Here is a 14174-nt window from a genome sequence, read left to right on the forward strand (position 1 = left end):
AAGCCACATCGTCAACGGCCAGCCTGGCTGGAGACGGGGCCCCGGGGCTGCACGGGCGGCCCTGCCCCAGGGGGCCTGCGTGGTTGCAGGGAGCTTCCCCACCCCTGGGCGCCAGCTCACTCCCTGCCTCTCACCTCCCGGCATGGCCCGGCCCTGGGCCCTCGAGGACACTTACCTTTATGTAACACTGGGATGCATCCCGTTGAGCCACTGTGAACTCCAGTGGTTTATAATACGCATGATAAACCTAAGTGACAAGATACCGATTCCCGCAGTCAGTAGCCTCGTGGGCTGCATGGATGGGGTGGGGACCCAGAGCTGCCCACGTGGCCTACAGGTTGTGGTCTGCGGTAAGGACATGGCTGAACTCTCCCTCCCACACAAAGCCAGCCTGGGGCTGGAGCCACACCGTCTGCAGGACAGAACCGCCCCCCCCCCGCCCCAGGGCCCCGATGGACCACAGCAACAGAGTGGGCACCAGATTGGCTAAGCGCAGCCAGACGTAGGTCTTGTCACGGAGCCCGAGGCTCAGCCCCCAGGAGTCCACACCAGGTGGACGCTGGGGGGTGGACGGGGTGACTGTGGGCAGCGGAAGGGGGCGCCCAGCCCACCCAGCGGCTATCTGGCCTCCCCAGGGTACCCTGGTGCTGGCTGGGCCCTCATTTGAGCAAGGAGGGGGAGGCAGGCATGGGGAGGCCCCCAGCCCACACCGGAGCTGTCGGCCAAAGGCTTTCAGCACCCGAGAAGGGCTCGACAGCGTGTTCGGGGCTGTGGCCGAGTAAAAAATGAGCGGGGCCCTCACATGTGCTGCACAGCCATTATTAATTAATGGAACTCCAGCGAATATTGTTCTAACTAAGACAGAATTGAAAAGAAAACAAACAAAGGGTATGTGGCCATTCAACATCGTGAAACATAAAACAACATTATAGAATGCCATGAACATATGTCCCCACGTACTTGTGATGAATCAAACAAAAATAGCAAATAAAGTGCTGGGGGGAAGGCTGGCCTGTCAGGCCTGGCCCGTTGATGGAGGGGACCGGGGCATTGGGGCAAGGGGCAGGCCCTGGAGCCCAGTGACTCATTCTCAAAGGGCACGAGGCCCGCGGTGGTGGCCACATGGGGTCTGGTTTCTCCCGGTCCGTGTGCAAGCTGTGGCAGTAGCAAGATGAAGCCATGCTGGAGGCTTCCAGCTCCCCCATCCTGCCGGGCCACCAGGGGTACCCTCGGGGGCCACCCCAGGGCCACGGCAGGCCGGCTGAGCAGACTCAAGAAGCAGGCTTCCTCTGGGGTGAGTACCTAAGTCTGGGCTGTTGGGGGCCTGTGAGAGCCGGACGACTCACAGATTGGGAACAGAGGCAGGGGTGGCAGGGAGGTGGGGGTACCTGAGGGCAGGGCTGGGCTGTGGCAGGGCTGGGGGTGGGGTGCGGGGAGCGGAAGCTGATGGCAGGAGAAGGTTGGAGGGCAGGAGAAACCTTTCCAGGTGGAGGGAGATGTGTGGCCCTATAAGGGGCCACACCACAAAGGTGGGCCCTGGTTTCCGGGGCTGTCCTCCAGCACTCCCGTCCCACGTGTCCCTTCATGCCATATCTCAGCCATCCCTCTGGGCCCCCTGCCCCACCCTGCCAAACTGCAGGCCCTGGGAAGCAGAAACGCCAACACTCCCACTCGCCCGCCAGGCCTCTGTCGGGGAGGGGCTGTCGTCAGGGCGTGAGCGCCACACAGGCATCCCGTCCTGGCACCCCTCTGTCCTCGGGGCCCTGACGTACCTCCACATGCTCTTCTCCGTGGCGAGCCACGGCCTCCTCCTCCGACAGCCCCACACAGCCATACTCCAGCGGGGTGAAGACTGTGGTGGGGACCTGGAAAGCAGGTCCCAGGTGAGTTACCCCCCTGGGGACCCAAAGCTGAAGATCCCCACTCTGGGGCCCAGAGAGCAACAAGCTCAGGCCAGGTCCCCGGACGTGCTGGCTGGCAGCCTGCGAGAGGGGGTGGGCGTGCCCTCACTTGCTCTGGGGCCACACCCACAAAGCTAACCCTCCCACACGGGGGCATGTGCATGCACACCCCCGGGGCACCGCCCCCCCCCCCCCAGCCACAGCTGTCTCCAGGCTGGACGCAGCGTGCTGGAGGGCAGAGGATACTCACGTTGTCGTAGTCCATCACGTCTGAGGACTGACCGCACAGCCGCCGGGCCAGGAGCTTTCCTGCCATTACAGCCGTGGGTGTCAGCTCGGGCCGCCCCTGATGCACGGAAGGAGCCCAGGCTTACTTCGGCACATCTGGGGGAGTCTGTGCAGGACCCCTGCCACCACCCATGCCTTCCCAGCGAGGCTTCTCCCTTTCCGAAACCCCCAAAGGCTATCTGCCTCTGGGCGCCAGGGCCCTGGGCAGGTTTACTTGTTCTACTTCTTCCCCCTGCCCTGCTCAGGGGAGACAGTTGCGGTTACAGCCCCCTTCCCTGGAAGAGCAAGCGAGCTGCCAGTGAGCCCAGCCACGCCACCCACCCTCGCTTGTGGCTTCCCTCTGAACCCCTTCCTCATGTTGGTGACCTTGGAGAGCTGCCCTCATGACAGAGCTCCAAGGAGATCCCGCTCCTATTCAATCGTCCGCATTAACCAGGATGCAGGCTAAAGTGGACCCTGGAAGCATTTCATGTGCTCCTGACACGCAGCTTGGCTTGCACGTCACAGTCCATTACAAATCGCACTCCGAATGCCGTGCTGCTGGAGGCCCCTCGGTCCCAGGGTGTGTCCCGCTCCAGGAGCGGGGGGTGGCACAGCCCCCAGTGTTCCTACACGCGTCGGCCTGGGACCGGCTGCCAATCACGTCTGCAGCAGCAGGAAATGCAGATGTTGTTTGACATTCCAGAAATGAATAGAGATCCGCAGAGATAAACTCGTGAAAGCAGCCCGTGCATTCCACCGGGCCTGACTAACTGCGGAAATGTCCATGCGCACAGCACACAATACGGCACTAGACAATGGCCGCCCCGCCCGCCCGCTGGACTCTTCCGCACCTCACGCCGGACCACTGGGTGTTAACTCTTTGGACTGCCCAGAATGACCTTTCCAACTGAGCGGATTTAATAATTCAATAGATATCGCCTTTGTGTGTACTATTTCTGGCAACACGGTCTGAAATACTACGGTTTCCGCCACGTTGGCATGAGCCCTGCGGCCGACGGCTCTCCGTCTCGCTCGGCTCCTGGGCCGCGCAGAAAGTCCGGTCTAACACGAGCGGCACTCTCTCCCGGGACCACGAGCGCTGTCTCGGGGCGCAGCGCCCAGGATGAACACCGAAGGTGCCGCCACAGAGTGCCACGTCCCCACCGCCAGAGATCACACAAGCAGCAACACTGGCCGGTCTAGCAGGCATGTGAAGCCACTCACTTCCATCCACACCAGCAGGTCAACTAGATGGGTCAGAGAGGACTCAGTGGGAGGAGGGGCCGGAGCTCTGACCAACGCCCCAGCAAGCTGTCCCTGCGGTCTTGCCTCCAGTTGGTGGTCTGCTCCCCATGCACCATTTCATGAGCCTGGGTTCACGGGCAGCCTGAGGGACTCAAGTGGCGGCCCCTCGGCTCACATATCAGCACTGACCACGGCTAGTGGGTGACCCCTCTGGTACAATGGGCACAGCAGAGGCCATGTTGTCCTAGCAGGAGGGGTTTGTATGGAGTCAAGTGTCTGCAGGACAGACCTGTGCCAGATGGGTAGGCTGGCCCCTCAGGAACAAAGGGAAGGCCCAGCCTTGCACGGCTTCCTGCCCTGGTCTGTCTCCATGAGTGTGCCAAGCTCTCCGGCAGACCCGCCCATCATGAGCTGCAGCAGAGGCTGAGGGAGGGATGGTCCCGAAGCACTGGGGACAACTGCCACCTGTAACCCCTCAGCTCTGGAATGCCCCACTCAGGGACCCACTTGCCGTAGATACTGGCTCCCCTTACCCCCAGGCATTTCCCAAAGTGGGGTCTGGGGTGTGCGTGGGCAGGGCAGTGCTTGAACTCTTGGGTAGGCATGAGCATCCTCGCTGAGCTCGCCTGGGCCTCTGCCTTGCTCTGCTCCTCCCTCAGGTCTCCCTTGACCGCCGCACTAAGCATCTTCTGACATCTACCTCAAACAGTTCACTTACTCACTTGTCATCTGTGACCCCAACTAGAATGTCACCACGAGGGCTAAGACTTTTGTCTGTTCCTGCAGCGGCCACAGAACCCAGAAAAGTGGCTGGTGCCAGAACACATCATGGTGGGTTTAACAGCATCCCCCAAATTCACGTCTGCGTGGAACCTCAGAATGGACCCTTGTTTGGAAATGACGCTCTTTGCAGATATAATTAAGGAAAGAACTGAGATCATTTAGGATTGGTCACTTAGGGTGGGCCCTAAATCCAATGAGGGTCCTGAGAAGAAAGAAACAAGGACACACACACACACACACACACACACACACACACACACGAAGACGGGCAGAGAATGCTGCAGCTCCAAGTCTGGAGTGCCTGATGGATGAGGACATGTCCTCTCCTAGAGGCTTCGGAGGGAGCACGGCCCTGCCCACACAGACTTCTGGCCCCCAGAATATGATAGAATACATTTCTGTTGGTCTAAGCCACCCAGCCTATGGTGATCTGTAATGACAGCCCCAGGAAATATGTCCATGACACTGGCAGGACTGGCCACCAAGAGGCCTCCTGGGGTCTGGGGGGCCTGGTGCATCTCTCAGGCTCCTTTGGCCAGGGCCCCTCCCGAGCCACCTTCCGTAGGCCATGCTGCGCATGTACAGGACAGGCCAACTGCTCTTGAGGCTTTGGGAATGTGGGGGTCCCACGACTGACCAGCCCTGACGGGGCCATGAAGAGGGGAGGGGCGCCGACCAGATGCGTCCCAGGCCAGGGGCAGGGCTTCCGCCAGGGACTCACAAGGGGAGGAGCAGGGAGGCCTGGTGAGTGGGGCTATGTCCCTGTCTGACAGCCCAGTCAGGGAGAGTACTGACCCGTCCACAGATGAGAGGGTAAACTGAGGCGAGGAGGTCAGGCCCAGTGCTGCAGGGCCAGATAGCCCCAAGGCTCTGCCCAGCAGCAGCATTTCTAGGGCTCTGTACCTCCAGCCCACCTTCAGGAAGTCGAGGCCCATGTTGTGCGCAAACAGATGTCCCTCCCTCAGAGCTGACATATGGGGAGGTTCACAAGAGGAATTCATTGATGGCGCTTTTAGTTTTTAAGCCTTCCCCACCCCCCTACCCCCCATAGAAAGGAGGAACATTCGAGCAAGCAGAGGCTGGTGCCCAATCCTTCCCAGAACTTGAGTCTAACAATACTTGGGGTTTGGCCCAGAGCCTCTGTGAGCCTCGTTAGGGCCCCAAGGCCCAGCTGGGGTCGGGGGATGGGGTGATGAGGCCAGGTGGCAGGTGCAGGCCATACCTCTGCTACGTCTCCGATGGCATAAATGTGGGGGACGGAGGTGGTTTCCTGAGCATCGACCAGGATTTTCTGACTGTTGGGGTTGATGTTCACTCCAGCCTTCTCTAGATTCAGACTTCTGGTTTCTGCAATTCGACCTGAAGGAAATAAACAGCAAGGCTGAAAGACTTTTAGCAGTTCCGACTGAGATTCCTTGGTTTATTCAGAACGCTTCTCAGCATGCCCGCTTGGAATTGGTAAAACATCAAGTGCAACGACGTCTAGGGGCTCCCGGCCTCTGTGGCCTCACACGCACACACGAACATATACACATACACCCCCACACCTTTATTTGCACAAAGAATCAACGAGAGGATGAAGCAGGATGAGGAGGAACAGAAAGGAAGGGAAAGGGGTGGAGGAAGCAGAGAAGGGGACAAGACTTCTCTAAATACATCCTATGATACAATTTTGGTTTTTTAAATCATATACGTTTTATATATTCAAGCAACAAAAAAATAAAAATGGAAAAAAAAAGTCGCTGTAACTTGTAAATAATCTGAAACAAATGGGCCTAATTATATGCATTTGATAACCCAGCACATACAAAGATAATTCGCTCAGGAGACTACGGCAACCCATATTTCCACCGTACGTCCTGGGACGATTATATCCTAACAATAAAGCTGCAGACAGATCTTACGTGCCATTGGAAAGAAGACAGTTAAAACCCCGTAAAGTCAAATTTGAATCGGAAATTCATTGATCCTCCTTTTTTTTTTTTCAATACAAAGTTCCTATGGCTCTGACCACAGAAAATGTCTAGAAGTAGCGATGACCCAAGAGTATGCACGCCCCATCCCTGGACGGTGACCTCAACGCTTCCCCCGCGCAGGGGCCAGGCTCTGGGGAGGCAGCCCACTTCAGGCTTGGATGCCTTGTGGACACAGCAGAGCAGGATCAAAGGTCACCATGGCCGCAGCTGCAGATAGGAACAGGACAGGGCCTTGCAGCGTCTGCAGGCATCAGACCCTGAGGGCAAGACATGGAATATACGCCACCCAGGCCTCTCACAGAAGCCGTGGCTCCCGCCCTCTGCTAGCATTTTCCAGCGGCGCCGGGGTGTGTGCATGTGTGTGTCTCAGTCTCTGTGGAGTGTGCCCGTGGGCCCCAAGTGAGCCGACAGCCTGCTGAGTCCCCACATGGCCCTTCCCTCCCACTCCGTCCGTGACCCCAGGGTTCCCCACCCTCCCACAGGTTGCTCTTCCTGCAGGCTCATACTCGGGATGGTGCTTCGTGGTGGATTTACACTTCTATCCTGCCACCAGATTGGGTCTGTGTGAATAGGCTGTGGCCTTGTGTCCCCAGAGCTGGGCAGCAGGACATCCTCCAGAGCAGGCGGCGAGAATGCACGGACTTACGCCCTGCTCGGGGTCTCAGGGCAGCCAGCGCAGGGGATGAGCAAGTGGGGCTAGAGGCCCGGCCTTGGGCAGCTCCACACTCCAAGCCCTTAGCTCCTCCTCTCGTGGCACCTGGCCAGCAGACATCCCCAGCTCGGAGACCTCTAGAGCCGGAAATAGAGACGGACAGAATGGCAGAGCCCAAACCACACGCCATAGCCATCCTTGGATGCAGTCATTTGAGCTAATCCTGATGAGCAACTCTCGGGTGCAAAGCCGGCAGGGGCTGGGCATGGCGGCACCAGCCTCCCTGCCAGGCTTCACAGGCTTCCATCCCTGGGCCTTGTCACAGCTGAGCTGCCAGCAGAGGTCCCTTTCTCCCCTAACTCAGACAATGTGGCCTCCCTAAGCCAAGGGGTGGCAAAGGCAACTCATCCTGCTGGGCCCTGGGAGGGCAGTGGCAGCCCCTCAGGGCTCCCGGAGGCTCCTGGAATGCCCTGAAGGCAAAGATGAACAGTGTCAAAGGCACAGTTCCCACAGCTCGTGGTGGCTCAGATACACGAGAGGTCGGGTAGTGGGTGGTGCCAGGCTGAACATCTGGAAGACCAAGTCCTGTGAAAGGGAAACCTTGTCTCCAGCTGCTCTCCCAGAGTGGGAAGTCAAAACACAGAGACTCGACTAAGCCGTGCTTCTCAAGTTCATGGGGAGCCGGCTCCAGCCTCTTCACTCTTCCTGGCCGCAGGAATCAGGTGCTGGGCGGGCTGACACCCGTCGCCCAGCATACCAGACACCGGCGACGCGACCTGAGGCTCCGGAGGTCTCTGCCTCCTGATGCCACTGATGCTGGCCCTAGTCACGTGAACGGAGACGCATGAGCGTGCAGAGCGCAACAGGGCATACTGGCCAGTGTCCTGCCTGGAGGAGGCGGCGTGGGGGCCCGGGCCTGATTCCCGAGCAGGGGATCCAGCTGGTGCCTGAGAGCTCTCGTGCACCTAGGAAGGGACTGGAAGGTGCTGGGCCTCAGCAAGGAAGGAGCTGGGCCCAGTGGGCAGCCCTGGTGGGGGTCTGCTGGGTGGGCCGAGAAAATCCCGGCAGGCAGAGGACTCATAGCTGAGCCCTCAGGCTCCTCCCCAGACTCCCGGTTCTGGGGAGCAGGGCATACAACAGCTGGCCAGGCCCACGACCTCCTGGCGATCGATCGCTGTGACGCTGGCCATGCGGCACTCCTGCCTGGCCGGTCCTGGGAGGCCAGGAGTGTTTCCTTGTGCCTCCTGGTAACCACGGTAACCACACACCTCACAGATGTCAGTCTAACCACATCCAAGGTCTTAAAGAATATGAAGATAAATTTAAAAGGAGTAACAGCAGTGGGGGTAGACAGAATATGCCCAACTTGTGGAAGGCACTCCATCGATGCTTCTGGAATGAACAGTGAAGGAAATGAGAGGCTGCCCCAAACAGTCAGAAACAGCCCTAAAAGGGCAGCCATGGGCACTTCGTGTTTTGGAAGCCGTGCTGGCAGGGCCTGTGTGGGGGAGGCCTGAGGTCGGCAGGGGGCCCAGCTCCACCCAGGCACACCATTCTGTGCAGCCATGCCCCAGAGCTGTGGTAGGCCCCGTCAGCTCCACGGGCCACAGCCGGGACGCGGGCCTCACTGAGTAAACAACCTGGATAAGGGTCATGGAGGAGGGACAGACATACCCCATGACCCTCAAAGTTCCGCTGCCTTGTGCTCAGAGCAGAGTCATGTCTCCCCACAGTCAGATGGTGTGGCCCCCCCCCCAGCTCAGGCCTGGAGCCCCCGAGGAAGGCACAGCATGGGTGCTCGGGTGGGGACCCAGTGGCTAGCCATACAAGCAGGGCAGCTCTAGTCCAGGTTAGACATACATGGCCAGAAGCAAGACCCAGGCAACATGCAAAGTCTTCTCCCTCACCATTTTCCTCTTATGCAAAAACAAAGGTAGGACTCTTCAGGTGATTTGGGGGAAGATGGGTGCCTCCATGGCACCCCCCGCCCAAGTACATCACCCTGTATGTCGCACACGGTGCTTTCCACACCCCCAGCAGGTCATTTGCTCCATGCCTTGCGGGATCTCTTGCTCTCTGGGGCCTCGGCTCTTTGGCACCCAGCTTGGGTCTGCCAGCGCTGCTGAATGGCTTCCCTGGGTTGGCTCCCGCATCTCTGCTCCCTGGACACACGGGGATGGGGATGGCAGTCTGTCCACGTGTCAGTTTAGTTCCTTGGGACAGTCCTCAGAGAAAGGCCAGCCAGCCAGGTGAGGCTTCCCCGGCCCAAGGCCGGGAGCTGCGCCTGGGTGAAAGGCTCCTTCTGGGGCTTGCTCCTTCCCTCCAGCCGATGTTTTAATTTCCCCTTCTTTGATTGCCAGTATATTTACCAGTAAAACTAAGGACTTTGGGCCACTATTCAGCAGCTGTATTTCCTTCTGTGAACTGCCCATTCCTTGCCTTTTTTCATTTATTTATACATATCTCCATGACTTGATTGCCTTGTAAGAGCTTTGCATATGATACGCGAATGACATTCCATCATATTTACCGCAAACGAGGGCATTAAGATTCCAGATGCAAACATGTTCTCACTTCCCCCTCAGAGGCAATGTCCAAGTAAATGTGTGACTGGGCCCTTGGAGCTGCTTCCCTCACCAAGCTCAGCCTTGTCCGCTGCCCTCAGTCCCTCTAAGGGACCACGTCACCCCTGGTGTCACCGAGGTAAGACAGTCCCTCCCTCGTGGTGCCCAGCATCCAGGACACCCCGGGGCCCTGAAATGGTGCAGGAAGCTGCATTCAGCCTGAGAGCTCCCGGGGCAGCTGGACCAGGCCAGCCCTCCCCTCGAGGCACTGGAGTCCCACCAGCTGCTGCTACGGACCCAGGGAGGCAGCCCGGCCACCACGCTCACCCAGCCAGCTGGAGAAGGCTGGAGAAGGCTGGAGGTCAAAGACTCCCCAGATGGCGGCTTTGGTCATTCCTACCTGCACAGCTGGGCCCAGGGACACAGACAACTGGACACATGCAGTTTCCTGGGCCTCCTTCTGCCCGCTGCAGGAAAACGGGCATTCCCTCCAATTTCACGCCTGCCTAGAGCGCACGTTCCGACGAGTGAAGGGCAATCCGTGTAATGAGGTAAGATTTAGGTGTCAGCAGGAGTATGACAGGGTGAATGAGGGGCTCTGATCACACAGAGGCAGCGAGTGCCAGGAGGATGGGGATCCAGGAGGCTGGACCAGCAGCTACCCGCAGGCTCACGGAGGGCCTGGGCACCCCTCCCGGGGGGCACATGCGTGGCCCCCCAGAACCAGCCACTCCCCCTAGGCTGGCCTGTGGGACACCCTGGACCAGACGCAGAAGGCGGAACTCACACCTTTGCCACCCCTAGTCAGATCCCTCGAGGCCTACCTTTTAAAAAATTTATTATGTGTCTCTTGTCATCTTTGAGACTTTAGGGGAAAGGATAACAACAGCAAAGGGCTCCTTTTATTTTCTCGAATGGCCCCTTCTACAAGAGCCCCAGAACCCCAGCCACAACTTAAGTCCTCCAAGAGCAGGGCAGAGGACCCGTCCTGCTGCCCTGGGGCCTAGGTAGGGCTCAATGTTTGCTGAATGAATAAGTGAACCTTAGCATGACCTGAGGCTGGCGGCTTACTGTGACCACCAGCACCTGCCACTGCCCCCACCCCGGTCATCCTGATGACACTGCTCACTGCTGTCCCTTCCCCCCCCGCCCCGAAACACATCATGGGTGTTTCCTATTCAAGCCTGTGTGCAGCACTGATAACACATAAAATAAGCTCACATGGGCTCCTAAACGCCCACAGCCAGCCCTGGAACTTGGTGGAGCCTCCAGCTCAGGCCCTGCTGCAGTTTGGTCCACGGGAACCCCCAGGAAGGAACACGTTCCCTGGCAGGTGGTAATTATTGCTATAATAATTACAAATGTCAATATAACCTTCCCGCTGCTTGATGGCTCCCAGTAGAACTTGCAAAATTTAGCTAGTGCACATTAATGCACAAAAACGATGTCTATTTACCTTTAGAAGCATTTTCACTATGTCTTTCTTCTTTTTTTTTAAAGCAACTGGCTTCTACCAAGTTATAACCATAAATATTGAGTTTGACTTGGTACAAAGACCATGAGTGCCAAGGCAGGCTGGCCTGGGTCTGACGGCTGTGGGGGTCAAGGTGACCCTGGACACGGGCAGGAGTTGGCTCGCAGGCCTGGCACGGCTCTTGGCCCCCTGGTGGTGCAGGGCATCCCAAGCAGAGGGCAGAGGCCAGAGGGCCGGTCTGTTAGCCCAGGTGCCGCCTTCCCACTGCCCCTGCCTGGCCTCTGCAATGGGTTGGCGCCACAGTGAGCCAGAGCTGAGACAAATGACAGCCACCGAGTCAGTGGTGCTGGTTCACAAGGAGGGGCCACACGGTGTGGTGGCGAAGGCCATGGTCTCAGGCCCAGCCACTTCCCTCAGCCTGTGGGAGGTGCCTACAGGAAGAGCTCTATGAACGTCCTCTTTCCCTCCGAGAAAGCACACCACATACACAAACAGATTTGAGTTTCTCTTCACGTTGCTAGTTACACACTTGACGTTTACACTGAAGTGAAAAGGTGTTGGGATATGAGGGGCTCACGAGCAGAGCAGTGCTTCTCTTCAGGCCTGGACGGCAGAGACAGGTGGGCCTTAGGTGAGCCGGGGAGTCTGCGTGTGGGACAGGTGGTCAGGTCACTCCGAAGTACCCCCTGGGAAGAACACGGCCACACGCAGCTTCCTACAGCCACAGCAAGACACAGGCCCAAAGAACAGGCCCGGTGCCCTTGGACTGGGCTTCTCTCAACAAGGTCGCACCCATGCTCCGCCTGCCGGCCCGTCTCCAGCAGTCCAGCGCCAGCCGTGGAGAGCCTGGGCTCTCACAGCTGTCAGGAGGCCCGGGGGCCTGGACTGCTCCATCCTTCGTGCTGGACTCAGAGACCCCCGCCCATGAATGCCCAGCCTCGGGGGCTCACTTCCGTTTTGCCCCCAGCTCCCAGTGCTGCTACCCGGCACTCGGGGTGGGGGGATATTCCACAAGGACTCGAAGGGGGGTGTCTGTGGCACGGAGCCATCAGCTGAATGCAGCTGAGCAAGGCGGCCTCATGGAAACCCGAGCCAGCAGTCCCCGCGGTAGAGAGGGGATCCCTGGGCTGCAGCCCCACCCCCACCCCAGGCAGACACACTCCACTCCCTGGGCACCGCGGGCCCCCTCATTGTCTCCAGGATGCCACCACCTCCCTGGCTGTGGTCCATGGCCACACTCTGTGTAGGTGGGCTGTACATGGAGTGGGGTCCTCAATATGGGGGTTGGATTAGAAGCTGGAAAGCCGGGGGGGGGGGCGCGCCTAGGTGGCTTAGTCGGTTGAGGGTCTGACTCTTGATTTCAGCTCAGGTTGTGATCTCAGGGTGGTGGGATTGAGCCCCGCTTCAGGCTCCGTGCTCAGCGTGGAGTCTGCCTGTCCCTCTCCCTCTGCTCCTTCCGCCACCACCACCCCCGTGCTCTCTCTCCCAAATACATAAATAAAATTTAGAAAAAAAAATTTGGAAAGCCAGGCCCCCAGTGCCTTCTGGCTCTATACCATTTTAGAGGCTCAGAAGTTATCTGTGGGTTTTACACACAGGTGGGCAACTAGACAAAGTCTGAGGAAGAGGAAACGGCTGATTCCTAACAGACCAAGGGGGCTGCTGAGGCAGGGCCAGGACAGCCCTTCCCAGCACCCCGGACGGTGGGAACACCAGCTGTCTGGGCCTTCTGACCGTGGGCAGGACTCCTGTGGCCCAGGGAGGGATGCGCCAGAGCCTCCACCCTTGCCTCGAGAGGGGGACAGGAAACCTTCTAGAGGCCAGAGACGCTGAGGGGCACGGGACAGTTTTAGCAGCCGGCTTTCCCAGGGTTCTCCTCCAGGGGCCCCCCATCCAGCCTCCGAAACAAAGTCGAAGCTAAACCTCAGCTGAGCTCCAGCTCAGAAGTGTTTCCATGCCAAGTGTCCCCTCGGCTGCCCTGTCCTGCCCCTGCTCCCCTCCACCCCCCACGATGGCCGAGGATTCAGGCCACAACTGGTTAACTGCACAGGGTGAATTCGAGCCCGCGGCGCGGTGCAGGCTGACTGGCTTCACTCAGCACTGTAATCGGCACATCTGCAGACAGGAAATCCTCCTCACTGCGAGTTCCCAGTCTATTATCTGAGACACCTGGTGTGGGTGGGTGATTCAGAGACAAACAATGAGCCGGCCCCCTGCACAGCAATTAACTGCTTTAACTGCTAATGTGTTTAATCCACCACGTGGAGATCAAGGCTGGGCCGAGGAAGAGGCTCGGAGTCCTCCCGGGCTTGCAGACTGCAGGGCCCACCTCGCCATCCCTGTGCATACTGTCCTCACCAGCTGTGACCGAGGCGCCAGGCCCAAGCTCAGCCCCATGGAAGCTCCTCATGGGCCTCAGCATGTGTCCTCCGGACACGAGGGGCATCCTTCCCCTCCTGTTTTTAACACGCGTCAAAGCCCAGCTTGTGTGCTCAGAGCGCTCGCTACTGCGGCAGGACGTGTGATCCGGGAGCCGTTTGCTGTGCCAGCCCTTCAGCCCCCAGCCCCGGGGTGGGGGGTGTTTTATTTTAACCTCCTGGATCGGATCATCCTTTATCGCGAGCAGAAATGATGCTTGGTTAAAGGCTTATGGGGTAAACCAGCAGAAAACATTCCCAGTTGTTAGACTGGGAAGTGGCTCCTGATTGTTTACAAAACCTGGCCCAGGAGCGAGCAGCAAAGTCAGCACATGCCCGTACAGCCCCAGGAGGCGTGCCAGAAACCGCCGCCGCAGCGCCGCCTCGGGGAGCAAGGTCAAAGGCCAAGGACTGTGAAAGCTTCCACCCCCAGCATCAATCACGTCGGGCAGACTGTCTGGGGGATGCTCTTTTTGAAAATACAGAAAATAAAACGGACTCCTGCAGAGGGGAGGGCAAGCAGTGCGCCAGAGGCCCTGCATGTCGCCCGCCAGGGACCTGTCTGGAAGCTGGGAGGACCTTGAGGCTTTCCGAGGGCACAGCCCCTTGCCCTCTGAGCCATTGCCATCAGCGTGGGCTTAGTGGATGGCACATGGGCATGAGCCTTTGCCTCTGTCCAATGGCGAGAGAAGGGATGTGGGTGTTTGGGGTCCCCAAAGTGATATCAGGGGACAAAGGAAGAGGCTGGGGGTGCAGATGGGAGGGGAGAAACTTGCCACCTCACCTTTTAGAATGGAGTTTAAGATAAATGTCAATTTACGCTTCCGGATCTAAATAGTTAAAAAATCTTTCGGAGTGTTCAACAAAATAAACCTACTTCAATTTACTTTCA

General features: G+C 58.4%; 1 protein-coding gene across 2 annotated transcripts in view; it reads right to left on the reverse strand.

Annotated features, from left to right (window-relative positions):
- The window catches only part of TXNRD2 (thioredoxin reductase 2), a 49708-nt gene that overhangs the window by 3504 nt on the left and 32030 nt on the right, over positions 1 to 14174 (reverse strand). For both annotated transcript variants that reach the window (XM_034989143.1, XM_034989142.1), the window contains exons 12-15: positions 5422 to 5558; positions 2152 to 2247; positions 1773 to 1865; positions 176 to 247 (exon numbers count right to left, since the gene is read on the reverse strand). In XM_034989143.1, coding sequence (XP_034845034.1) covers positions 176 to 247; positions 1773 to 1865; positions 2152 to 2247; positions 5422 to 5558 — 398 coding nt within the window. The remainder of the gene's footprint in view (positions 1 to 175; positions 248 to 1772; positions 1866 to 2151; positions 2248 to 5421; positions 5559 to 14174) is intronic.

The sequence above is a fragment of the Mirounga leonina genome, unplaced genomic scaffold (genome assembly GCF_011800145.1).
Source record: "Mirounga leonina isolate KUSES-001 unplaced genomic scaffold, KU_Mleo_1.0 Mir_481, whole genome shotgun sequence".
Classification (NCBI taxonomy): Eukaryota; Metazoa; Chordata; class Mammalia; order Carnivora; family Phocidae; genus Mirounga; species Mirounga leonina.